The 26,769-nt window shown below is 58.0% G+C and overlaps 1 protein-coding gene across 1 annotated transcript; it reads right to left on the reverse strand.

Annotated features, from left to right (window-relative positions):
* Positions 1–793: 793 nt before the first annotated feature.
* RTN4R (reticulon 4 receptor) lies at positions 794–26,769 on the reverse strand. Its single transcript, XM_045457408.1, has 2 exons — positions 26,443–26,769; positions 794–2,470 (listed from the first exon to the last, which is right to left on the reverse strand). Exons 1-2 carry the CDS (start codon positions 26,462–26,464, stop codon positions 1,068–1,070), a joined length of 1,425 nt encoding a protein of 474 aa, XP_045313364.1. The 5' UTR covers positions 26,465–26,769; the 3' UTR covers positions 794–1,067.

Here is a 26,769-nt window from a genome sequence, read left to right on the forward strand (position 1 = left end):
CCTTTTGTTTCTAAGTCCTCACAGGCCCAGGCCTTGAGAAAACGTGCATGTGCATATTTTTGCCTGTGCTGTGTGTGCTGTGTTTGCAAGCACACGTGTGTGTGCATGTGTGTGCATACGTGTGGTCCTTGCCCTGCTTGTGTACGTGCTGTGTGTGCTCATGTGTGTGCAGGGGCATGCAGACCCATGTGTTTGGGATGCAGTGTGGTGGATGTGCACACATGCCTGGGCACATGCCTACAAAGGCATAGCTGCAGGTGGCATGAGACCACAAGCAGTGGTATGAGGGTACACATGACCCCTGTCAGGTCTTGGAAGACAAGGGCCTGGTCTTGCCCACTCAGCTCTCCTTCAGGGCCACCTTGTCTACCTACACCCAACCCATATGGAGCTGGGGAGCGGCGGCGCTGGCTAGGGTGGAAGGCTAGGAGCTCCGGGGACTCTGTGTGGCACTGGAACAGACATCCCCCACAAAGGCAGCCTCATCTTTCTCCTGTGGGCTCTGTGCAGGACAAACACTTCTCCCTGGGCAGATGCCACTGTCAGCCTAGCTAGAAGGGTAAGTGGCCAAGGCATACTGATGTTAGCCTTCATGGCTAGGGTGGAGGGCAGGGGCATGACACATCCCCGCTGACCATCATTGGGTGCTACTGGAGTGAAATGGCAGCCTGCACTACCTGGCAAATCCCTCCCCTTTCGGGGCCTCCGTGTGCCTGTGACTGACGCAGGGCTGCACCTCTGGGACCCACACGCCTCTCATTGCCCACAGCACCCCAGCCCGAGAGGCCATAGCTTAAGAAAAGATCTCTTTATTCCACGTCTTCCGATATTTTTACACAAGTAAAATAAAATGCATATCTCTATATACCGCGATCCGGGTGGGAGGTGGCGTTCTGGAACAAACGCTGCCGCTGCACCCTGTAAACATGATGGGGTGGAGATGGGGTGGGTGGGCGGGAGGTGTCCATCAGGGAGGGCCTGCCGCCTGGTGCTGGCTGGCGTCATGGAAGGGACCCCATATGTACACACACCTGACTGCTGAGAACGGCCTCACGATCGGTGGCCGGTCAGCAGGGCCCAAGCACCGTCCACAGCACCAGTGCGAGGCCTAGGGGGGCCAGGCCACAGGCGAGGCTGGGCAGGGCGCCTGAGCCCTCTGCATCACCAGTCCCACCGCCCCCACTGCTCGCCTGGCCCAGACGGCAGTGGCTGCTGCGGGTGCGGTTCTTGCGGGAACAGCCTGGCCTCCGGCGAGGGCCTGTGGTGGGGGGCCCTGGTGGCTCGGAGCCCTCGGGCCTCATCCCGGTCAGTGGGGGCTCAGCTGAGCCAGGCAGGGTCCCGAAGGGGGAGTCGTTGATGTGCCGTGGGCCAGAGCCATTGCCTGGTGGGCTGTCGCCGGATGGCACACGTCCCTTGAGCGCGTTGCCGGCTGAGCCTGGACTGCCAGCCTCCAACACTGAGGCCTTGTCCATGGCATCAGGCTGGCAGCATTTGGGCAGACCCAGACGCTCGTCATCAGTAGGCCCGCCGGTCCGGATGGGACGGGAGGGCCTGGCAGCAATAGCACAGCCCTCCAGGTCGGTGGCAGCCAAGCGCTTGAGGTCACGGCCGGCCAGGTGTGGGGGCAGGCTGCAGGGCAGCTCAGACGAGGAGCCTCGGAACTGCTGCAGCCAGGCCCAGAGCGGGCGTGCCCGGCAGTCACACACCCAGGGGTTATCATTGAGCCGCAGATACTGCAGGGAACGCAGGGGTGCCAGGGCCTCTGCGGGCAGTGCAGAGAGGTTGTTGGCAAACAGGTAGAGCGTCATGAGGCGGCCGAGGTCACGGAAGGCATGCGGGTGCACATGGGCCACACGGTTCTGATGTAGAAGGAGGCGGTCGAGGCTGTGCAGGCCACGGAAGGCGCGCTCAGGCACGCTGGGGATGCGGTTGCCGTGCAGGAAGAGGTGTGTGAGGTTGCCCAGGTCGCGGAAGGCGTCATCTGGCAGCGCCTGCAGACTGTTGTCCTGTAGGTAGAGGTACTGCAGGGCAGCCAAGCCACGGAACAGGCCGGGGCCCAGCTCCTGCAGGCCGCAGCGGTCCAGGTGCAGCGTGTGCAGGCGGCTCAGGCCATGGAACGTGGTGGGGTCCACGGCACGCAGCTGTGCATTGTCGCTGAGGTCCAGCTGCTCAAGAAGGGTTAGGCCGGTGAAGGCAGCAGCATCAATGCGGGTCAGTGCATTCGAATGCAGCCACAAGATGGTGAGGTTACGGCAGGCACGGAAGCCGGCGGCGGGCACGTGCACGATGCGGTTGCCGTGCAAGAAGACGCGCTGGCTGGCGGCCGGGATATCAGTGGGCACGGCCTGGAGGCCCTGCTGCGGGCAGCTCGTCGTCACCTTGGGCTCGTTGTAACACACACAGGCACCTGGGCACGGTGCTGCCACCCGCCACGCCTGCAGCCACAGCACCCAGGCCAGCAGCTGGCTCCCTGTGGGCAGAGGAGAAGGTGGTTAACAGGCAGAGGGCCCTGTGAGGATGGGGGTCATGCTGGAGCCAGGCTGGCCCCTGAGACAGGGCCTCAGGAGGGCCTAGAGCCGGACCTAGGACATGCTGTCACTCCTGAAAACTCAGGTGCTGTGATCCCTGCTCCACCTGCCACACAGAAACCACTTCACCAAAACCTGCCAGGGGAGTTACATGTTCTGCACCGAGGAACCTCACCTTGGTTCCCATGCCACCCTGCCACCCTGCCCAGCGCTCAAACACACAAGCTGCCATGCCTGCACCCCAGCCACTTAGGGTTACCTGGGTCACCACCAAAGCCCATTTAAAGGCCTCCTGAGATAAACACTCATGCCTGCAAATACCTTTTTGAGATTCCAGTGAATCCCTGGACCTGCCCACCCTTCCCATCAGTCCCAGCACTGTCCCTAGCCTGTCCCCTGCCCCACCAGCCCACAGACCAGTCTGGGAAAGAGGCCCTTGGTATAAACACTGAGGATCAGGCAGGCCAAGCTCACACAGAGCAGAGGCTCACTCCCAGGCCTGCCAGGCAGCCAGCTGCAGGACTTCCAGTAGCTTCCGCAGCAGCCCCTCCTGAGGGCCCTCTCAGGCTGCAGGAAGGGAGGGGCTGTGGCTCAGACCCTGTGCCCTGTCCAAGCCCCCTTCCCAGGCTCCAGAGCCCCTGGAGCTCCTGGGCTGCCTGGATTCTGAGGAGGCCTCGCCACTGCAGAGAGCTGTGCTTTAATGAGGAAACCACAAGAGCCTTAGAGCCAGGAGCCACAACCCCCAGTGGCCCTCCTGTAGGGGGTCTGGGTCCCACCAACAGGGCACATGAAACTGCTACAGGCACAGCAGACTCCAGAGTAACTCTACTCTCACAGGATCAGAAGCCTGGATGCCTAAGGGCAGGGGTGCAGCCCTGCCTACCCTGTGAGCCCCCTCCAGACAGGCTGCTCCCTCCTCCACACATCCTGACTTGGCATGGAACTCCTCCTGCAGCCTCCTCCCCTCGGCCTCATTCTCTGCTTGATCTCCTCCCCGGGTGAGGAGCTTACTCCTTCCCAGCCAATCGATGTCTGCATAATTCCTCATATGCCCTCCCCCCGTATCTGGGGGCCAGACACACACACACGGCCTCACCAAAGACCTATACTCCTGGTACGCTGTATCCACCCTGGTCTCATCAGCAGGGACACACACCCCAATACGAAGCTCACTGCCTATCATCCCACCATTAGAGTCCCCTCTTTGAATGCCAAAGAGTCTTTTCTCCTTCAGGAGTGAGTCTATTAAAATGTGAATCCCCCTGGGAGGGTTATGGCTTATCAGCTAACACTTGAGTTATCAGCTAACACCTTCGTTGACAGCTAACACCTGCATTGACAGCTAACACCTTTCTTGGCAGTTAGCTAAGAGCAGGATTCTGCAGACATGAGGCCGGCTAAGTGCTGGGGCTGGAGCTGGGTGGGAGGAAGGAGAGGCCTGTGGGCCAGCTTCCCCTACCCAGAACTGTGACCTTGGGGACCCCCACTCATGCTGGGTCCCTCACCACACTGGATTCTCTCTGCCTGGGCTGGTGCAGATGCATGCCCCAAGCCCAGAGCCTGAGCAAGGCCAGCTGGGCATAAGGAGTGTGCCCTCTTGGAGTGTGCCCCACATCCTGGGGGATTCCTCTGTCCCTTGTGTTCTGCCGGCCTCCATGCCGAGTCATTTGTTAGCGGCTGGGTACATGGCAGCCCCGGGATGGGGGTCCAGAGAGGCAGGCCTGGCCCAGAACTCCCCAAGCCTAGGGCACCCTTCCCCAGGCTGGCCATGCATGGGAGGCTGTGAGGGGGCATCTAAGCCAGCTGTTCTATTTAAACTGCTGACATCCTCTCCAAGCTCTCTCCTTATGGGGCTTCTTGGGCAAGTCGGGCCTGATCATGCCAGCTCTCACCAGCATCTCACCTGCCACCGGATGTAACTATGCTATGAAAACAGCACTTCCTGTCCCTGAGGACTCACAGCAGAGGAAGAAGTGGGGCAGGGTGGGATGGGGGCCCCGGGTACTCACCGGGCTGGGCTCTGGACCTCACTACCACGGATGTGCCATGTCACCAACCACGCTACTGTGCCAATGTCATCAACCGGGCCACACCACCAACCAGGCTATGTCAGCAGTCACCCATCATCACCACGCCTGCTACATCACCGTCTGAGCTGTCCGGTGGCTGTCAGGCCTGGAGCCATGGTCTGTGAGCTCAGCTGGTGTCAGGTTCAGCTGACTTCACCAGAACCAGCCACTCCTCCAGCCTCCAGCCCTCCCCAGTCTGGGCCCCCACGAGGCTGTAAGCCACGTGCTTGGGGCTACACCCACTCTGAGAATGGCCCAAGGCTCCAGGGCTGAGCCACACCATGGGGGTAAGTGGCAGGGCAGCCGTGTGGCTCAGCCCTGCCGGGAATCCGGCATCAGGAGCAGACATGGCTCCATTCCCGCTGAGCCAACTGCTTTTCGGAAACCAACTTCTGAGGGTTGGTCCCTCTGCATGGACCTGCTGTCAGTGCAGTGGCCAGTGGTGGGCTGCCTCCTCACTGCAGCCACAGTAATTGGCTCCAGCCTGGACCCCCTTGGGGCCTGTCTGCTGGTCTCCATGGCAACCCCTCTGCTGAGCAAGCAGAGGGGGCATCTTTTTATGAGATAATCAAACCCAACTTTGCGGCCTGTGTTCATATTCATAGCAGGGGCCCTAGGGACGCAGAAGGCCCTGCCAGGCTGCAGGATGGTATTCCCTGACCCCACCCCAGGGGCTGGGCCCAGTCACTCATCTGACCCCTCAGAATCTTAAAAAGGCCTCTCCATCTTGTCCCCCATCTGGTCCCCCCATCTGTCTTCCCAGCCCATCCCCTTGTCCCATCCCCTCAGCCCCATCTCCCACTCATGCCCAGCCTCACTGGGCTCCTGTTCTCAGTAAGCACTCAATACCAGCTCACCTCCAAACAAGTGACAAGAAAACAGCCCTGCCATGACCCTGGCCCCCACGCAGAAACCACAGTGAGTCACGCTCCCATACCAGGCCGCCAGGCCACCTGAGCTTTGCACAAATCCAGACCAATCACCCTCCTGCCATCCCTGGGGCTGATTCTTGCCTCCTCTTTCCTTAGGCCTCAGTGCAGAATGGCCCTTCCAGGGGTCTTCTACAGTGCCCTCCCCATGAGGTCATGGGAGGGGCTCCCACCTTAGCTCAGGTCTGCCTCAGGAGCAGTGGCAATGGCACAAAGGCCACCATTGGGGAAGGACAAGCCACTCCTGCCTGGGAGGATATGGAGGGAGGCAATGATTAGATTCTGCTCAGGGCCTCTCCCACCAGGGCAGCCATAGATGGGACAGGAAGGACAGCTGATGAGGCCATGCAGCCAAAATCCCAACAGGCCTGGGTGTGGCCCAGGTGCCTAAAGAGCACCTGCACTGTTCACCCTGCCCCAGCTCCTGGGCAGCAAAGGGCCCAGGTTCTCCTTCATGGTCACTGAATGGGGTTGAGGGGTGGAGGGGAGGAAGGAAGAGGAAGAAGAAAGGTGGGGAGAAGGGAGGGGAGCCAGGAGGGGCAGAAGGCTTCTGGGGACTCACCAGCAGCTGCAGGAGCCAGTGGGCAGCGGGCAGGCGGCTGCTGAGGTCAGCAGCTCAGAAGCAGGGATTGCCAGAGGCTGCAGGCTCAGGAGATGTCTTTGGTGTGTTCCCTGGCCTCTACTGCTCTCAGAGCCCTCTACCCTGGGCTGAGGTATGCAGGTGCAGCACCCCTGAGATCCTATGGGACACTTCTTCCCCTCCCCTGGTGAGGTCATAGAGATAGCACAGGGCTGGCAGCCTTGGTTGCCCAGAGCACAGGCTCAGTGTCCTTGGGCCTCCCCGCTGCAATGGGGTGGCAGAAACACCCTATTCAAGGGGGCATTACGAGGGTCTACGAGCTAGCATAAAAGCCATGTGTCAGAGCTGCATAAGAATTCTTTTAATACTATCACAAACCCATTTTACAGATTAGGAAACTGAGGCAGAGTGATTAAGCCCTGGACTTCTCCCACCCAGAGATGGTCCAGGGGAAAAGGTGGGAAAGAGAAGCGGCCACGGTGCCACCCAGAAGGGCCGGAAGGCGTGTCCAGCCCAAGCCTGAAAAGCAGCCACTATGTGGCCTCCACAGGAATGGAGCCCAGTCTGCGAGGGTGTGGGCAGGCACCAGGAGGTATACAGCTCCCTCCTGTGTCATCTGTGGCAGGTAGGGGACATCTCCATGGAGGATCTGAGTTGCTACCTGCCCCCCAATCCCCCCCCCCCAAGAGGCTGGGGTCAGTAGGCTGTGGAAGGCCTGGGCAGCTGTAGCACAGCCAGGACATTGGTCAGCTCAGGACCCTCTCAATCACCAAGAACGTCCCGAGAAGGGTCACGTCACAGACCGCAGTTACACGGCAGAACAGGAGGCCACAGCTCAGCACACCGAGGCCAGAAATAGCTCCAGGCGGGGGTGGGGGGCTGGTGGCGTCCACACACCGCAGAGGGTCAAGGCACCCCAGCAGTGCTACACTCACTCTTTCTTGTCCCGTGACTGCTCCCCATCCCTTCCAGCCCTCTATCAGTGCTTGGCTCACCACCCACCCACCTTCCCCCTCAGTCGTCCATCTGTCCCCCTCGGTCTTTACTCCCTACTCACAGTCACCTCCCACCTTCTGTCTGTCCTCCAGCCCATAGACAGGTGCAGGGGGCAGTGTGCATGCCCATGGCATTTCCTAGGCCCCTTCTCTGGCTCTAGGGGGAGGAGGGTGGCAGCCCACACCTGAGGGGGCCTGCATCTCTTGGGGGTGGGGTGGCTGCCAGCCCCTGCTGCCGGTCATGCCCCTCAAGGCCCCACTCCTTATTGATCTTCTCGGGGAGGCAGTTGCAGGGGCAGGCCAGGTCGATACAGGCAAGGTCACCTGCCAGGGAAGGAGGACACTGGACCCAGGGCTGAGCAGTTCCAATAGGCAAAGCTGTGTGCAGTGGGGGAAACTGAGGCCCAGCACGGGCAGAGCCAGCAGGACCAGCCTCCTGAATGCACTCAGTGCACAGGTGGACTTAGGACCAACAGAGGTCTAGTGAACCCTCCTAGGGGCCTACTTTATTTTCCTATTTTACAGGGGAGGAAAATGAGGTTTGGTAGGGGAAGCCACTTGCTCATAGCCCCAGGACTAGAAGGCCTTTCAGTCACTGAAAGGCCTCACTTGGCAGTGGAGAGTTAACACTCCCCCATCCCCAGCTTATCACCCCCACCCCAAACCCATAGTCCCTCTTAAAATTTACAGCCAACACAGTACATGGGAGGGCCCTGGGTTCCTTTCAAATCTAAGAAGCAAAGACTGCCAGGGGAGGAGTTTGGCCCACTTGTGAGGTGGAGGCTCTGGATGTACAGCTCACCCTAGGGGTGTGTTCCTAAGGGGACACCCCATGATAGGGGCAGCACTGAACACTGTAAGCACAAGACCAGTTCCTGGTTTATAACACTTATGGTCAAAGAGCAGGCTGACCATCGTTGGTCACTCTGCTGCATAGCATGTGCTACATGGGGGATTTAAGGGGCCGGGGAGCCCTGACCCGGCCCCAGACATCAGGGGTCACCAGGGGAGGAGCCCCAGAGCCCACTGCTAGGGTGAGCATCCAGGCAGACCCTCTGATGAGTAGGATTCTTGGTCCAGTGACCACGCCTTGGGAATCCATCCTTGGTCAAGGCTGGGCTGCTGGACCGGAGGGCTCTGGAAACTCACCCTGTCCAGCCATGTTTCCACCTGATGCCCATCTCCCTTGGCCCCCACCCCAGGGAGACCCACACTGGGGACTGATGATGCCAGCATCTGGAGGCTCTGTTCAGCTGAAAACCTGCCCAGGGCACAAGGCACACCCCCCTCACTCCAGGGATTCAGCCATCCCCTCCCTTATAGGAGGTGGGCATCCCCTACCTCCCTCCATCAGGCCACCAACAAACACCCGCTGCCTAATTATCTGCAGAATCTGTCTCCACAACTGCTCATTGGTTGGTCCCTCAACTAATTCAATCTGGAGGCCAGTGTGGGCTTGAGTCCCCAGAGGATGTTAATGAGGAATTAGTGAGTGGCCAATATGCCCCTGCCTCCCCCCACAGCAGGGCTCAGGAACAGGGCACTCCCAGTGTTGGGGCCTGGGACCTGCACTTCCACATACCTGTCACCATGCCCATCTGCCCTCCCTGACCCCTTTCCACTGCCAGCTCTTGTCCAGGACTGGGTGCCTAGCCTGGCAGGGCCAAGAGTGCTGGGTCCTGTCCCCACCCCAATACATCCCATCTCCTCCCAGGACACTGCATCTGTTACCTGCCAGAAGCTGACCATTCCTGCGAGGCCCAGAGCATCAGCCTCCAATAGGGCAGACACAGTGCAGGAGTGCACTCTTGGGGGCACTTACAGGAATACACACCTGGGGCACCTACTCAGGGTGCATGCTATAGAAACACACATGTGGGTACACACAGTAGTAGCACATGGGGTGCATGCTACAGGCGCGCACACTTGGGGTGCATGCTACAGGAATGTACGTTTGTGGTGCATGCTATAGGAACACACACTCGGGTGCACACTATAGGAGTACACAACAAGAGGACACTTTTGGGCCTTCGACTACCAGGGCCGAGGTGAGTGAGTCGGCCAAATAGCAGAGGGTTGCTGTGATGAGACCAGACAGACATGGGGAGCTCTTCCCAGGACGCAGGGCTACAGAGGGTCTGCTCTCTTCTGGAGTGGGAGAAGACAGGAGGGCATATCCCCGCATGCTCTGGAGCCCTGGGCACTTGTCAAACATCACTGGCAAGGCAGGCAGGTGGCCTCTGCCTGAGTGGGATTTATTCTAGTATTGAAAAGACAAGTGCAGGTCTCGGGAGGCCTGTACCCCCTCACCCTCTGGGATCAGCCAGTCTTGCCTCTTGGCCATCTGCCTTGGATCAGCCCTAGTCCTGAGGGAGCAGCTGGACTGCAGCCAACCCAAGCTGGCCCAGGACAGCTGAGATATTGCAAACACCCCTGACCAGGGCAGTCAGGCCTCAGGAAGGTGTGTAAAGTATGAAGGCTGCTCGGGGGTTTTGTAACTAAGCCAGGGTGGTGATGGGGGCAGCACAGAGAGACCACAGAGAAGCCCAGTGGGGGCTGGTGAGCACCCCTGGAGAGAGACAGATAGGAAGGACCATGGAGTCTGGCCCTTTCAAGGGGACGAGGGTTTCCAGAGGCAGTGAATGAGATGCTCCCATTTGGGTCACCACCAGCCAGGGCACCACATTCAGGTGATCAGTGAAACCCTCATCAGAGCTGATGGGTCCTGGTGCCTCCTGTTCTATCGGCATCTGGCAAACCAGTCCACCAGCCACTGCCTGTCTAGGTATGTAAATAATAGGTTATCAACATATGGGCACACCTGGGTGTTTATTGTGCCACTTTAGCACTACCATGGCTGAGTGGAGTAGTCCCGATGCATTTTGTGGCCTACAGAGTTGACATTGTTCAGGATCTGACCCTTCTGAGAAACAGTTTGCTGACCTGGCTTGTGACTGGAGCACACAGAGCACCTGCTGCGTGTGGATGTTGCTGCCTTCACCCTCACAGTGGTCTCTTGGAGGTCATTTGAACCCCCACCTAATGAAAAGGAAACCAAGGATCAGAGAAGGCCACTGTCCTGCTGAGACCACACTGTTGGGACGGACAGAGCCTGGTGGCCTCTTGCGGGGCTGGAGAGGGGGAAGGAGGGAGAGTGACCCCAAAATGGTGTGCAGGTCAAAAGAGAAACAATGATTTTATTAAAGAGGCTGTTGACGGACTAGTGGTCAAACACACATCAAAGAGGGCACTTACAACACTGACAAACAAAACTGGCTGTAAGAAGCACAGGAAGGATGTCCCCAGGCAATGGGGTGGTGGTGGGAGGCACTGATCCCTGTGGCACCTGCTTGTGCTTCAGGGAGACACATCTAAGGAGGATGGTTTCAGGCTGGGGGGGGTGGTCTCTAGGCCACAACTCTCTCCATGCCAATCCAACAACACTGGGACCCTGTGCCCTCCTCTAGGGACTCTGTGGCCAGGTCACCCTGAGGGCAGCCTGCTGACCCTCTACCATTAGCCTGTCCACTTGGGCTGGGAGGAGGGGACATGGCAGGTCAGGTATGATGCACTTCCCAGGTGGTTAAGGTCGAGGCCTGGGCTGACAGAATCTTCAGAACAAAGAAAAAGTAAATGTGAGATGACTCTGTCCAGAAAAGGAGAGAGGCAGTGGAGTGAGGGGGCCTCCTTGTAAGCAGGCTTCCTTGGATCATCCTGTGGACCCCTGGCCAGAATCTTGAATGGAAAATGGACTGTGGAGGCCCATGATCCTTGTCACCAATGCCATCATCATCACACTGGCCATGCGCAAGGATCTCAGATCACAGGCAGCCAAGACAAACCTGGGACCAACCTGAGGCTGATCTGGAGTGCAGTAAGCCTCACACAAGAGTGAGGAGCCCCAGAAGTGACTGAGCAGCAGGCCAGCACAGGGTGGACACCAGACACCCCTGAGTAGGGCCACAGGATGCCCATTCCAGCATCGGTGCCTTGAGGCTGCGTGGGGCTTCTTGGCCAAGAATGTCTCCCATTGAGGCCCTGTCAGTCCACCCAGGGCCCAGCACCAGGGAAGAGGAAGGGAGAGGGGAGAGATGAACCCTTGGCCTCCTTGGGACTGCCCAAGGCACAGACTTCCTGAGGTCTCACAACATCCCACAGCATAGCAAGGGGATGACCATCAATCCTACTCCTTAGACAAGGGTACTGAAGCTTACTGAGGTGAGGTGACCACACACACTAGCTGAGGACAGGGGACAGGGTCTAAGAACTCCTGCCATTTCCCCAGGTGACCAAAACAGACCCTGAGCCCTAGAGATCCATAAAGTAGAGAGACAGCTATTCCCCCCATAGCGGGCCAGCTGTTGAGGACACCCCCTATGCTCTGGGCTCCCTGACCCCTACTGCACCTCGTCCTCAGCCCAAGCTTATTGTTCCCTGAGTTGGTGGGCCCGGAGTCTGGTAGTCCCAGGCTCAGATGTGAGCTGCTCTGTACTCCTTCATGGAGTGGCTGGAGAAGCTGCTGGCTGGCTGTGAGACTGTCTCCACACCCATGACATGAGGATGACAGCAGGATAGCACCTGCCTTCTTGGGACCCTGAGATGATTCCAGCTTTGTGGCTGGGGTCCCACCTTCCCAGAAGACCTTTAGTCAGCCCCATCTCAGGTAAGGGACCTGGGGAGTCAAGGCCCACAGCTCAGAGGTGGCATCCCAGAGCCATACTGATCGCTCTGCTTCCAGCAGTCATGAGACCACTCCAGCCTGGCCTGATGGCCCTGCTTTCTCCAGGAGAGGCTGAGTCCAGGCAGAAGAATGGGTGTGGGAAGAGGGCCCAGCAACCAGGCTGTACTGTAAGGATGCCTAGAACCGCTTCCCCCACCCTCTCTGCCAGGTTCAGCCTCAGTGGAGTGAGGAGGCTCACAGACAGGCCCGGAGCCCAGCACAGTGTGACTCGTCTCATGAGAGATCCTGTCTATGCTCAGCATGACCTCAAGTTGCTGCTGCTTCTCATGCAATACTGGCATACTCGGTAGTTCTCCTCCTTACCCACCTACCACCCATGTTAGAAACAGGTGTTCATTCCTCCTTCTCGGGAGCCAAGATGATGGTGATGGAGTATATGGTAAGAGGGACAAGGACTAGGAAGATGGGGGCTGCTCCTCTGGAAAAACACCCAGAGAAAGGGTCTCCACCATGGGCTTCTGGGGGCTCCCACCTGATCACCCCAAACCTGCCAGTTGATAAGCTCCATTCTCAATAGTGCTTCCCTAGAACATGTGCCCAGAAAACCAGGTATCTGAAAGAGGCTCCAATGCAGACTGTAGGGAAAACAACTCTAGAGAAAGCAGAGACAGTGCAGGGAATAGATAAAAATTAGGTAAAAAAATCTAATCAGTTTCCTCTCAGGGATAGGAGAAGATTTAAAACAAGAACAGTGTGCTATGAACAAGGAGCTATCAGAAAATAAGAAGAGTACCTGGAAGTTAAAAATAGAATTGCTAAAATTACCAAAAAATCAATAGAAGGAAAACAAGGTCAAGGAAGTCTTCTAGAAAGAAAAACAAAAAGAGAAAGAAGGAAAAAAAATTGATGAGATTCAGAAGACAAATATAGGTCAAATATCTATTTGAAACAGAGATAATAGAAGAGAAAAAAAGTTATCAAAGAAATAATACCAGAAAATCTCCTAGACCTGAAGACCTGGCCCTCCATTGGGCAAGTGCCTAGCATAATAGATGACATTCACAATGTGATTTTAGGCCTCTGGGCGCGGGGTCAAAAGAGCTCCCAAGGGAAAAGCAATGTGGCATCAGACCTCTCTACAGCACACTGGATGTCAAGAAGATAACAAAATTGCAATGGCTTCAAAATTCTAAGGGACATTATTTTCAATATGGAATTCTGGAGCAGGCCAATCCAGCCTGAATAGGTTTGTTAACATATGAGAACTCACAGAATGATTCTTCACTGTGTCTTCCTTAGAGAGTTACTTGGGGATGTGCTTCAGCCAAAACTAGGATATAAACCCTGAAAGAGGAAAATATGCGGCCCAGGAAACACTGGGTGATGCTGGGAAGTCTGCTGGGGAGTTGTGAGGGGGCCAAAGCATGCTTGGTCCATGTGGGGGCAGCAAGACAGAAGCCTGGGGTCACACCTCCAGGTTTAAATGAGAGACCCAGTAGAGCACCTGAGGTGAAGAAGAGTAAGCACAGGGTAGTGGACGGGACAAGAGAGAAAAGATAGAGTCAATTGTAAATCCAGGAAAACCAAAGGCCATACAAGAGTAGAAAGGCCACCAAAGTACCCACTCCCAATCGTGGTGGGGTGGTGAAGGGCATTTATGTGACCTGGGTTGAGAAACACTGTTTATGAATTTAGCTAATGGTAGTGAGACAACCATACTAGGAAGTATACTAGAGAAGAGGGGGCATGGAAATGTGAAACACAGGGAACAGGAACAGTGGCTGCCTTCAAGGAGGAACAGGGGCTGGGACAGAGCAAGCCGATTCTCCAGACTAGCCCTGGAGGTCTGGGTGCAGGTTTTAACTTTGACCAAGATATGGTCGACCATTTTATCTTTTCAAAATGGCTGCATATTTGGCACTGAAATGTCAGAAATAGAGATAAATAAAAAAAGAGAAAGTGTATCTGCCAGAAGGTGGAGATGAATGTGGTCTAGAAGCAGGCATGTCTGAGGTGTAGGAGGACAAAGTGGGACTGTGATTTCTTGAGCTGCATCTCCATGGCCCTGAACAAAGCTCTTCGGCATCATGCTCTGCCAACGGTCATCAAGGTTGCGACCCAACTCTAGGGACACTCCGGGCTCTTGGCTTCAGAGGCCTCTGCTATTTAGACACTTGACAGGACAGCTTTGGCCTGAAAATTCAGCTGTGTGCTCAGACCTTCCACAGTCAGACAAAGCCTTACCCTAGCTCCTCCTCACCTCTACCCTGCTGCCAGTTCACAGATGCAAGACCCCCATGAGCGGGAAGCCCAGCAGGTAAATCCGGCAGGGGCAGTGTGCACATGGTACCTCCGGAGTGGGGGTCTGTGGCTCTTGGGGAGGGCTTGCCCTGACCTTGGCTGAGTGCAAACAGGCTTTCCTCGGCTTCAGTGAGAGCCCCAATTACATTTCTGCCAAGGAACCCGTGGCACACAGGCAGGGGCAACGTGAATAAGTAATTGCTCTTTTATTAACGAGTGATAAATTATTCCTATATGATTGTGTGTGATAACTCTTCCTTATTTGAAATCAATTTGGGATGGAAATTGTTGGCGGCTTCTCACCAGTGAGGGTGGGAGGACCAGGCGCCGCTGCCTCCTGGAAAAGCAGGTCAGTGTATTTCGGCTACTTCCTGAGGCTGATGCGCCAGGAGCTGGCATGCAGGAGGGGGTTGGCTGCCCTGGGGGCAGGGGCTAGGGAAGGCGGCCTTATTCCTCAGCACCTGCCCCTGGGATCTGGGAGGGTCAAGGCAGATGTTCCGGCACAGCCTTTCCCTACCTCCAACACCTGCTGGAAGTGCTGAAAGAGGCCCAGCCCACCCCACTAGACGCAGCCAAAGAAGTATCAGGCCAGGAGAGGAGCCCCTGAAAGCCCAGGCCCTTACTGGAGACCACCACAGGCATGGGTGGGCATGGCTGGATGATCAGGGTCAGGGGGCCATCTGCAGGCCACATTCCACTCACCACCCCCCCACCACCACCACCACCATGTAACCCTGAGGCCAGGGCTAGCCTGATCTTTCATCCTCACAGAGGACATACCCAGTGCCCGGCTGGACTCCTACCCAGGCCAATGATGGTTCAACTTTATCAAACCTGAAAAGGCATTTTCCTTTTTCTTACATATTTTCTTAATGATTTCCCCAACCTCATTCCCTCCTCCTCCAGTTCAACACATGAGGGTCTCCAGCATGAAATGAGGCCCAGGTCAGTCAGACCTGGTCTGGGCCCCCCACCGGCCCCACAGTGCCCTTGGCAGGTCCCCAACTCCCAGGGGCTCAACATGATTGTCTGTTGATCTGTGTGAGGGGCTGCACTCAGCAGGTGCTCGGTAACTGCCAAGCAAAGGTAAGAAAGACTGCACTTCTGAAGGCCCCCTTCAAATAGGCCCTGCAGCCTTGGTGGCCTCACATGGGGCCAGGAGAGCCCTGTGCAGAGGAGGAAGCAGATGATCAGGGAACAGGGCGCCTTTGGCGCATGTGCCAGCGCAGACCTCTTCCCGGAAATGCATACTTAAAACCTTGCAGTCAGTCAGCTGCCTCCCTCCCAGCCCAGGCTGCAGGAAACCAGGCTGTGCCCACCTATCCCCACTCCTACTCCTCCCCAGCTGCCTCCCTGTCCCATCATGGCTGCTACAGGCCTGAGAGGCCAGGGCACCTCCCAGCTCAGCCACTTTGCCCAGCTCAGCTTAGGCACCGCCAGTGACCTTGCCTCTCGGGTCTGGGTTGGTCATCTGTGAAATGAGGAAGTTGGGTCTGAGAACCTGATAAATCCCCAGGGGTTTGGGGGCACTTGGGTGGACGTGGGTCCCTAATACCCCACACCTTCCTCCACTGCCAGGGTGCCCACTTAACCACACACCTCGCTGGTCAACTGAGCAGGTCTCCATGTTGCTTGCTTCTGTCAGTTGCCCCCATGGACTGTGGGCTCCACAGGGACAGGGCCACACCTGGTGACTAGCACACACCATAGATGTTTGTCACATGAATGTAAGAAATGTCCACCACTACAGGCAAGTTGCAGACTTTTCCAGGCTGTGGGAACAGAATTCCCTGAGGATGTGCAGGCCCAGACAGCCTATGGGGTACTGATATCCCCGTGGGGAGTATGTGGCAACAGCACCTGGAAGTCAAAGGCAATTTCATTTCTGCTACAGAAATGTTTGTGTCTCCCTCAAATTCCTATGTTGAAGTCCTAACCCCCAGTGTGACGGTATTTGGAGGAAGGGCCTTGAGAGATGGGCACCTAGATGATGTCATGCGGGTGGGGCCCACACGATGGAATTAGGGCCCTTATAAGAAGAGACAGTGGGGGGTTTGTTTTCACTGTCACCACATGGGAACATGGTGAGAAGGTGGCCATCTGTAAGCCAGGAAGAAAGCTCTCACTAGAACCGTACCGCACCGGCACCCTGATCTCAGACCTACAGCCTCCAGAACTGTGAAAAAATAAATTTCTGTTGTTTAAGCCACCCAGTCTGTGGCATTTTGTTATGACAGCCTGAGCTGACTAATACAACTTCTTTCTTACATCTGATATATTTTCCCAGATCTTTTTTACAATGCACACAAACCAGTAAAATCAGAAATGCTTTTAGTTTGGTTTATTTGGTCTCATGTACCAACACTGGATGGGGAAGCCCTGCCCTAAGAAGGGTGAATGAGGCAGTGCCCTGGCAGCAGGACCCCCTTCCAAGACTCCCATGCCATGGGGTCCCCGCCCACCACAGCCAGCCCTGCAGGATGGCTGGAGAAAAAGGCCAGGGCTTTGGTGCAGCCTCTGCCTCTCTGGGGCCTCAGGCAGGTCTTCCAACCTCTTGGGACCTGCTTCCTCACCTGGAAAATGGAGATACCAAGACCCACCTCACAGGGTATGGAGAGACCCCACAGCCCACTCAGGGGTGGTGCACAGTGGGTACAGAAAATTCATAGCCCACCTGTGGGGTCATATCACCCCCCGGCAGGGACCCACTGCCCCCACCTGACAGAAGGGAGGTCAAGTCACAGCTATAAAGGGCATGCTGGTGCCTGACCTGGCCTAACTCCAGCCTCTGATTCTGTCATGTGCACTGGATCCTGTGGCTTCCATGAGCCTTTGTGTAGGCAGTTTCCCTTTCCAGAATGCCTGCCCTATCCCAACACATCCTCCTGGAAGGGCTCTTCTCTTCACAGTCCCACCATGCCAGCCCTTGGAAGAGGACCCTTCCCAATCTGTTCCCCTCCCACACCGCAGCCTTGCCTGAGGCATCCGTCCATTCTTACACCCACCCCCAATGCTGGACTCAGCCCCAATGGGGCCATTTAAGGAGCAGGTGAATAAGTAGAGACCTGGAGCTTGGTCAGGGTCTCAGCCATGGGCTCCCACCATGGGGTACCTGGCAGGGAAGAAGCACAGCTAGGCCTGAGGGGTCCTGCATTGAGTTACACGCCAAGCAGGTCTTGACTCCACCTGGGCCTTGGGGTAGTGTAGGGGTAGTGAACTTACCAGTGCTGGTGCTGGCCACATGGCAGGAAATGAGCGGCAAGGGCCTGAGGATGAAGGTCTGTAGGCCCTCCCTCCCTAATTCCTACAGGCTGCTCTATCTAGGAACATGTCGCCCCCACCCCCCAGGCCTCCTTAATCACTGGTGGGGAAGGTCATGTCTATGTCAGGCTTCCTGTAATCTGGAGTGGGGGTGGAGCAGTCAACCACGGCATCAATGAGGGCTCCATAGGGGCACTGAAGTGCATGCGCAAGCGCGCGCGCGCGCGCACACACACACACACACACACACACACACACACTGCCACAACCTGCCTCGGGCCATCCCCGGGGGATGGGCTGTGACTCCAGCAGCAGGTAAAGAATGGAGTCCATTAGGGCCACCATCTGTCTCGGCAGTGACGGGTCCTCTCAGTGACATCCGGGAGGTATGTAGATGGAATATCTTTATGGGGAGAGTTTTTCTTTTGCCAATTTTCGAACAGGAAGCCAGACACTTGTCACACCTGTCCCCGTGTCAGCCTCTGCCTGACATAAATTGGGGCTGAGGCAGGGAGATGAAAGACAGCCTGGACATGACAGGTGTGCAGGGGCCACATGTCATACGGCCGGGAGCACACAGAGCAGTGGGCTGGCCTCCCGCTGGGGCTGGGCCCAACACAGGGCTGGCCTCAAACTAAAGGCTAGAAAACACTTAACCAAAGAGAATGGAAGGAGAAACAAGTGACCCTCAGGGACCTGCCCAGGTCCCCTCCACCCAGCCCCTACCCCTGGTGTACATCTTGTTGCCTAGCTAACCCCATCAAAGGTGGGGAGGATCCTGCCCAGAGGATGGGCTGGGGGGTCACCTGCAAGGCCATATGTAGGAACCACAGCCCCAGGGCACCCTTTAGCTCCTTCATCAGTTCCTGCCATGTGGGGAAAGCCACCCATGCCCTGGGGTGAGAAGTGCTCACTGCCAGTGGGGCAGTGACAGTCCTGTACCTTCCTCAGATGGCCTTGGGGTCTTGGTCTCAGCTCCCAAGTAGACCTAAGAGCTGAGTTCTCACCAGGCTCATTGGCCATTGCCTCACACAGCTTCATCCCTTGGGAAGCCCCATGGAGCCTCGGGGTGGGGCTGGGCAGGGGCGTGACTAGCCAGCTCTGTGCTCTCTGAGGACAAGAGGGGTGCTGAGTGTGTCTTGGGAGAGCAGGGAGACCTTGAGCGGGATGGCGGAGGGAAGTGGACAGTGGAGAGCTGTAGGAGGAACTTGGCAGGGCTCTGGGAAGGGTGGGGGGGGGCAGGACAGAGCACTAGGGCCCACTCCCAGTTCCTGGCTGCGGTGTGCTGTGGAGGCAGGTGAGAGAGCTAGGTGCGAGCATCCTGTGTGACCTTGGGGCCCACAGCCCTCCCAAGACTGCTGTGATGTGGTGTCCAGCCCATTCTGGTGACTGGCCAGGACTGGCCTTTCTCTGTAATTCTGCTTCTACCCATGTGTTTGGGGATGGGAGGTGCTTTTGGGCTGGAGGCTACACCCTGGGGGCAGGTGGCCCACCCTTCTTCTGCCTGCACCCCACCCTGCCCAATGACCATGGGGTGCCCCTTCCACCAGACCACAAAGCTGCTGCAAAATGAATTGTGGGGCAGAAGTCTCCACATTGTGAAGGTAGAGAAACCTTGAATTTCGTTCTAAGTCAGGATGGAGTGACCAGGCCCAGTGCCCATCTGACCCAGGCCCCTGCTGGGATGTGGGCTCCTCGCTGAGAAGTGGAGGTGCTTTACATGGGTCCCAGCGTCCCCTCCAGACTCCCTTGCCACTGGCCTTGCCTGGATTTTTGCACGTCCCACCTTGACCTCTGACTTGGCTCCCCTTGGTATGAAGTGATGTCACAGACTCCCCTTGGGACAGGTGGCAAGGACCCTCATGGCTACAGGACTGACGGGGAGTGGCAGGCCCCGGCGGGGGCTCCTCCTCTGTGCTCCCATGGCTCAACAGAGGCTTCTGCTTCAGGAGTACAGTGGCTGTACACCCTGCTTCCTGAGTTACACCACAGACCCCCCCCCACCCCTGCCCAGGGCAGGGTCGCTTCAAAGGACTTGGGAACCTGAGGGGTCCCCTGCGAGGTGGAGGCCCCCTGACCCAATGAGGGCCCCAGAAGCCCCATCACCAGCCTCTATTTCCACAGGAAGTTCCATCTGAATGGGACAATCAAGCTTCCATGAAGGGCTGGGCCCTGGGGGCAGCACTCAACATTGACTCCCTCTTCAGAGTCTCCCCACTTTGACAGAAAGACTCAGAAGGTGAGTGACACACCCAGGTGTTCAGCTGGCTCTGGGCTAAAGCCAGGAGGGTCCCAATGCCAGACACTTCCTGCCCGGCTTTTGCCTGGAGGGGATCCCCTATAGGTTGGCATCTCTGTCTCTCTCTAGACCCAAGACTTTGCTCATCTGAGTCCTGGAGGGGGGCTGCCCTCTTGCAGCCACCTCAGACAACTGGTCTGTACCTGACACCCAGCAGCCATCCCCAAGGGCCATGACTGCCAGCTCCTGTGTCTCCTGGGAACTGACTCAAGTCACTGCCCGTGAGGCTGCTCCACCATTCATGGCTCCCTGTATCCCAGTGCCAGGTCTGGGCTGGACTTGGGGACGTGGAGATGGGGAGGCAGGCACAGGTATGCATGTCAGGTGCTGAGACCAGAAACTGGGGGCCTCTCCCACTGAGAGTAGAAGACAAGGTTCCCAAATGAGACTTCCTGGCCCAGGCCCTGAAAACAAGGGGGGCTCATCTAGACATGGCAGAGTTTAAGCAGGAGGAGCTTGGCTGTCAGGTAACATGTTACAGAAAGCATCTCAGAGCCTGAATGGAGGACAAGATGGCAGGCAGGCAGCTGTGGGCATCTGTGGCCATAGGTCTGGGAGGGGGCTGGCTTGCAACAGGCCCTCAGTGAGGGATAAAAGGGGATGGACCTCCCTGGAGCCCAACTGGACACTGGACTTGTTTTGGAGGATGGGAGGCAGCAAAGACCCTGGGCCTGGGGTGTGGATGATGGGGGTAGAAGGCAGGTGGTACAGGGGTAATGACCACCAGACCGACTGGGTCTGAGGGACCTGTAACTCCAGTGGAACTCCACATGCAGGGGAAAGAGATGTGGAGTTGCTGGGTGAGGGCAGCATAGGGGCCTGAGATCCCTGCTCAATTGCATAGGCCTGGCATACAGCAAGGAGGCAATAAACACTTACTAAGCAATCATGGGGACCAGAGGGCCAGAGTAGAACTCTATGACAGGTCAAACCAGGCCCCAGAGCTGGCCTTGCTGGAGTGGGTAGGGAGGTAAGTAAGTTTGGGGGCTCTGGATTCCCAAGCTGGTCTTGAGACCCCCCACCTCCCCTCCTTTCATGTCTGCTCACTGTCCCTGCTCTTTATGGAGCACATACTGTGTGCTTGGAGCAGCCACATGACACCATGAGCCAGCCACCCAGCCCCCACCTGTCTCCCCCAGAGCCCAGCACCCTACTCGCCTCAGACTTGGAGCATTTTCCTACCCACAAAGGCACTGAACTAGAAGCACCACGTTTGGTCAACAGGCGCTGATTATGGATGAGGCCTCTGGTGACCAGGAAAGGGCGGGTGCTGCCCAAGGTCACAGAGTGAGCCGGCACTGCACAGGTTGATCCAACGCCTGCCCAGACTTCAGGATGGGGAGACTTCTGGCAGGTCCCTGAGCCTGCCCCATCTGGGCCCCAGCAGGAGGTGAATAAAGGCAACATCTCAACAAGGTCACAATAACTGGGACAGATGGAGGACACAGAGCTGGGCCCAGGCAAGTGAAAGGGCAATCTGAGAAGGCTCCCTGGAGGAGGTGAGGGACCCAGAGCTCTGTCTTGGCCTGAGCCCCTGGGCACGCCATCCCCTTCCTCAATGGGCCCCTCACCAGTTTCAGCCTCAGCCTGACATTTCCCGTGACATTTGCTGCAAAGAAATAGAGTCATAAACCCAAAGGTTAAATTTGCACATTGCCTCACACTGCCAGGAGAAGCGTGGTCCCTCCACCCACCAGTGCCATGGCTGCAGGGTTTGTGTGGGATGGCCCACCCATCCCTGGAGCCTTTACTAGGGGCCCAAAGGTCCCCCTCCCAGGCCCTCCGAGGAATCTGAGCCACTGATGCCCAAAACAGTTTCTGGGCACAGCAGTCCCTGAATCATGTCACATGGGGTGCCTATCAGAGGCCCTGCCCAATCCACTTGCAAACCTGAGGCTCCGAGACACCCCGCAGTAAAGGAGCTCTGTCAGTGCCACTTAACCCAGCCAGTCCCAAATTTGCTTGACCACAAAACCCTTGTTCAATCCGCACCAACATTCTGTGGAACTTCAATTACACGGAGTGTGATCTGTGATGGCCAGTTAGGAACGCCTCAGTGCTGACCAGCGAGCACAGGAGCACCCCCAGGGTGCCGGGCGAGCTGCCTGAACAAAGCTGGGTCAGCTCCTGACACCCCAGCCCCTCCAATTGGGCTCCCCGTATCACCGTTGGCCCAGCTCCGCATGCCAAGCCCAGATGGGGCTCACAGCCTGTCAGACCCACCTGAGCCAACCCAAGCTCCTGGCCTCTGCCCACACAGCACCTTCCACAGCCCCTCCAGGAGGTCTGCCCCAAGTCCTGCCTTTAAGCTCCACCTCCCGGGCCTGGCTGCCCTGTCCTGGAGCAAGTGGAGTGATCAAGGGTGTAGGATGGTGCCGCAGGGCCCATCCCCCATCCTCGCTCAGCAGGGCAAGGCAGAGGGCCCAAGGCAGAGGGCCCTCCCTGACAGGGAGACAGGACTGTCAGGATGCTGCCAGCTGAGGGCAGAGGCTGTGAGAAGGGGGTAGGAGAGAGGTAGCCCAAAGCCCAGCTGCATAAGGGCCATCCTTGGAGTCAGAGTCCTGATCAAAGCCTAGAAGCAGATTCCACCACTACCAGTGAGAAACCCTACCCCAGGGGAGGGAGAGGCCCAGGGAGCCCGTCCATAAAATGTTGGGAGGGGGTGAGGATCAGGGCTTGCTACCATCAGGGGAGGGGGCCTGTGGTCACACCCTGGGGGAGACCCGTGGAGTCCTGCACTGAGGACACTGGGGGCATACACTAAATGCATCTCCTTGAGGGCCAGCTCCAGGACCATGGACACTGTGAGAGACTGAGGCAGGTTCAGATAAATAAGTGATGGCGAATCTTCAGGAAGGGATTCCACACACACCAGTAAACCCATGATGCACAAGAATAGTTCCCGACGTGCAATATGTTTAAAATACAGCGACAAAAGAAGAAACTGCAGCACACAACACCCGGCTGGGCCCACACATGCCAGTGACGGCCTGGGGAGATAGAGCGGGTGTGGACAGCATGCCCACCCTCTGGCTGGGCTTCCAGTTTTGGCTCTGTGACCAGCTGTCCTTTAAAGCATTGAGTCCTATAAATTCAGGAGGGCAAGGATCACATCCCCTTATTTGCCTGGTTCCAAACAGGGACAAATGAGTGAGTAAATGAACGGGTGTCTGAGTAAACAGATCAGGAGCAATCGCAGTGTCTGGGATGAGGCAGCTGGGACACAGGGTGGGGGACACAGAGAGGTGTCAAGGTTGTTGAGGGGTTACCTTGAGAGAGAAGGGGGGGCTGGGGGCCAGTGCTGTGGCACAGCTGGAGGGAGAGCGGGGGACAGCCAGGCTGGCTCATTATGGACCTTGAGACCCAGGCCCTAGGTGGCCACCGAGGGAGGCAGCCCTGCCTGGGAGTCAGGGCCCTTCAGGCTAGGGCAGGGGTGACACGAACTTCATTAACCAGGCACAGTCAAGAGCCCTCAGGAGCCCCACAACAGGGCTCAGGGGCAGGGGTGTCGCACACTCATACACACTAACTCACACCCATTCACTCATTCAACGCAATTCACTCATTCACCATGGAACTGCTTCCTCGTGCTCCTGTTCTCCTGACCCCTTTCTGGATGCACAGACTGAGGCTCTGTGGAGACACTGGCCACAGGCCCGGGAGAGCAGGAAATGCAGTCCTGGGAGATGGGTTCCCTCTGCCTCCACCAGCGGGGACCCTCCTGGTGCTGCACCAGCTGCCACAGGCATCCATGCCACAAAGCCATGAATTCGGGCCTGGGGCAGGGAGCAAGGCGGGGAACGGAGCCAGGAGGCAGCACCATTCATGGGTGAGAACAAGTCCTCTGGCCTGAGGGCAGCAGGGGGAGGGGAGCTGGAGTGCAGTGAGCATGGGGGAGCCAGGGCCACACATGACCAGGCCCTCATAGTCTGTTGCTCACAGCGAGTAACAGCAAACAAACTCTTGGCCCTGTGATGGGTCTCAGGCCAGCCCTCAGGTTCCTTGGACTGAGGGACTTCCTCTTCTGCCTTCCAGAGCCCCAGCACAGGCTGTGGTGGGGGGAGGTCTTCTACAGACACCCCCACAAGCCCTCTTGCTTCTTGAGACCCACTGGGCCCTCTCCCTTACCTTTCATCCATGACCACAGAGAGAGGGTCAGTCCCAACTGCAGGACACCCAGCTGGCTGTTAATCTTCACATAGAGAAACTGAGGCCCAGGTATTCTGTGAGTTCTCTGCTGGTGAGGGGCAGAGCAGAGATGCTGCCCAGCTTGGGAAGCACATTGCTGGCCACCTCCCACCTTCTGTAGTGCTTTCACTCGCTCCCTGCCCCCCAACTGCACATCACCCCTTTCCAACTCCCCTGTGACCTCTATGGGCCTTTATTTCCCCATCTGCAAATAGGCACAAGGGAGGTCCAGTTGGCAGTGCAAGGTTTCTGTAAGGACTTCCATTTGTGGGAACCACTGACTGGGGTGGCGTGGGGAGTGATGTTTTGGGTATTTTGAAGGCAAAAGTACTGGCATCAGAAGCCCATGGGGACCTTGGCCTGGAAGTATCCCCAACAACCCGTGAGGGATTACTGGCCCATGTCACTGGCCCAGGAGAGAAGGCCGAGGTACAGAGAGGTGAACTGTCACACCCAAGGTCATACCACTGACGGGTGGCGAAGCCAGGACCCAAATCCAGGCTGTCGTTCTGCCATCCCACACCCAGCAGCCAGGGTTTATGAGTGGCCCTCTGCCAGGTGGTAGGGTGTGACCACCACCTGGCTCAGTCCCTCCCATAGAACTTGCTTCTTCCTCACCTTGACTGGCTTACAAAAGAGGAATGGCCAGCTCCTCAGCCTGCCCACCTATGGGGCCCAACCTCCAGCCTGCCCCTCTGTTTTACTCCCACACACTCTGTAAGGATGACCCACTTGTCCCCACTCTATAGACAAGGACACTGATGGTGGCTGGGGGACAAGGCAGTACGGCCCTGCCTCTCCAAGCCCGGGCCCAAGGCCCTCCTTACCACAGTGAGAGCGGATCACCAACACCCTTACCTCAGTGCCGCACATAGCATCTGAGGCCGGTGACACCACAGAGCACCTCGCCAATAAGGCTCCTACCATGGAGATACTAAGGCACAGGGACAGGGTCTTCCTGAGGTCACCCTGGGTCAGCCTCGGTGTGGGCACATACCTGTCCCCCATTGGGCTTAGTGGCAGTGACTGCACAGCATGGGGGAAGGGTCTGGTCTATGTGTCACTGTGTTGACCTCGAGGTTTGAAATGAGCCTTCCCTGCCCGGGTGGGTCCCAGCCCCCATCGGCCACCATTGCCCCAGTAAGGGGGGGAGGGGAGGAGTGTCTGGGAGCCCTTTTGCCTCATGCCCTAGGCTGGGCGCACTGAATTAGCTCCCCAGCACACATCCTTAGTGCCTCTGCTGAAGATTTGGGTAAAACCTGGTCGCAGCCTGTCTGGGCATACAGGGGCACCAACAATGGAGGCAAAGAAACACATGCCGATGTGGTCACAGGCACATATGGTCATGTGTGCAGACACACACGTGCAGAAGCATACTGAGTCACACACATGAACACACCACACACACACACACACACACACACCCAAAGGGGCTGTGGAGGGGTGACTCCCAGGACTTGGGGAGAGGCAGACAGAGGTGGGGCCATGCTCCTGCAGCCTGTTTCTCGCCCCTCCATCTGTGAGCTCTGGCTGCCCAGAGCCTCCCCCTCAACACATGTGCATGTAGGCAAGGGAGTGGGTCCCACTGAGGGGCCCCAGCATGTGCCAAGTAGGGAGACCACAGCAGGCACGCTATGTGCACGCATGTGTGGCTGTGGGCGTGCGGGCGGGGGTGAGGACATGGATGTGCATCCACAGCATGTGTGCGCGGGCACACTGGGGCAGTCTGGCATGCATGTGCACACGCGATGTACAAGTGTGCAGCCCTTGTAGACACGTGCACGTGCAAGGAAACGTGTGTGCAGCCTGCGGCACTGTGGACATCAGCAGGGCAGCCCGGGTAGGCACCAGGGGAGCACCCTCCAGGCTGGGCATGCCCAATTTCCCCCATAGGAAGTCACCCTCCAGACCCCACCTCTCAGGACCTCACACCAGGGGTCCCATGAGGGCTGTCAGGGAGGGGGTGCTGCCAGCCCCACCACTTCTGGAACCACTCAGTTGAGCCCCCAAGGGGCCCTCAGGTTGCGGGTGTGGAGGTGCTAAGGCTGCCTTCTTTCACCGCCAACCCCCTGGGGTAGAGCGCTGGGCCAGCCCCGCCCCCCCCCCCACGCCCTCTACTGTCGCCAACGCCCCCATTTCATCCCGCTGCGGCCTGACCCCAGAGAAACCAGAGGTCCTGAGCGGACTACTAGGGGCAAAGATGAAAGCGACCTAGTACCCCCACCCCTGCTCCGTACCCACGTTTCTGCAACCCTACTCATTAACCCCTTAGAGGCCAGGGCGCTCCGAGGCTGGACCCCGCCCTTCCAGCCAGCAGACCCACCCGGCCCGGGCTCGGAGTTCGGGGCCACAGGGCCCCGCCGCCCCCGGCCCCGCCGCCTTGGCCAACTTTCCCGGGAAGCGGCAACTTTTCCTCCTGCCGCGGGCTCCGCCCTCCCGGGGCCGGGGTGCCCGCGGCCCCAGTCCGGCGCGGCACTGCGGTGGCCCTCACAGCCTCCCGGTGACCCTTCCGCCTGCCTCGGCAGCCCCGGCCTGGCCCTGCGGCTCCAGGAGGGGCCGCCCCCACCGTCCCCACCCCGCCTGCCCGGATCGGGCGCGGCACAGCACTCACCTCCGGCGGACGCCCTCTTCATCTTAAGGGTCGGGCGGGGCGCGTCGGGGACCGAAAGTCGCTTCGGGGCCGGCGCCCGTCTCCCCGCGGCCGGGTCCGCATCCAGGCGCCGCCGCTCCGGCCCGGCCCCGGCCCGGCCGCGGGACGAGGCTGGGCGCGCTCCGCTCCGCCGGGTCGGCTGGGCTGGCGGGGCCGCGGGCGAGGAGGGCGAGGGCGGCGGCGGCGGCGCGGAATGGAGGGGCGCTCGCGGCGCGGGCCGGGAGCGGATGAATGTTTTATGGGATCATGTGGTTTGACGCGCGAGGAATCCGCCCGGTCCCCCCGCCG

The sequence above is a fragment of the Leopardus geoffroyi genome, chromosome D3 (genome assembly GCF_018350155.1).
Source record: "Leopardus geoffroyi isolate Oge1 chromosome D3, O.geoffroyi_Oge1_pat1.0, whole genome shotgun sequence".
Lineage (NCBI taxonomy): Eukaryota > Metazoa > Chordata > Mammalia > Carnivora > Felidae > Leopardus > Leopardus geoffroyi.

Bases quoted from the DNA above. Each gene is read 5' to 3' on its own strand.
- RTN4R (XM_045457408.1), bottom strand. From the start codon at position 26,464: ATGAAGAGGGCGTCCGCCGGAG. The intron at 2,471-26,442 runs GTGAGTGCTGTG...CTCTGCCCACAG, and splicing joins GAAGAGGGCGTCCGCCGGAG to GGAGCCAGCTGCTGGCCTGG.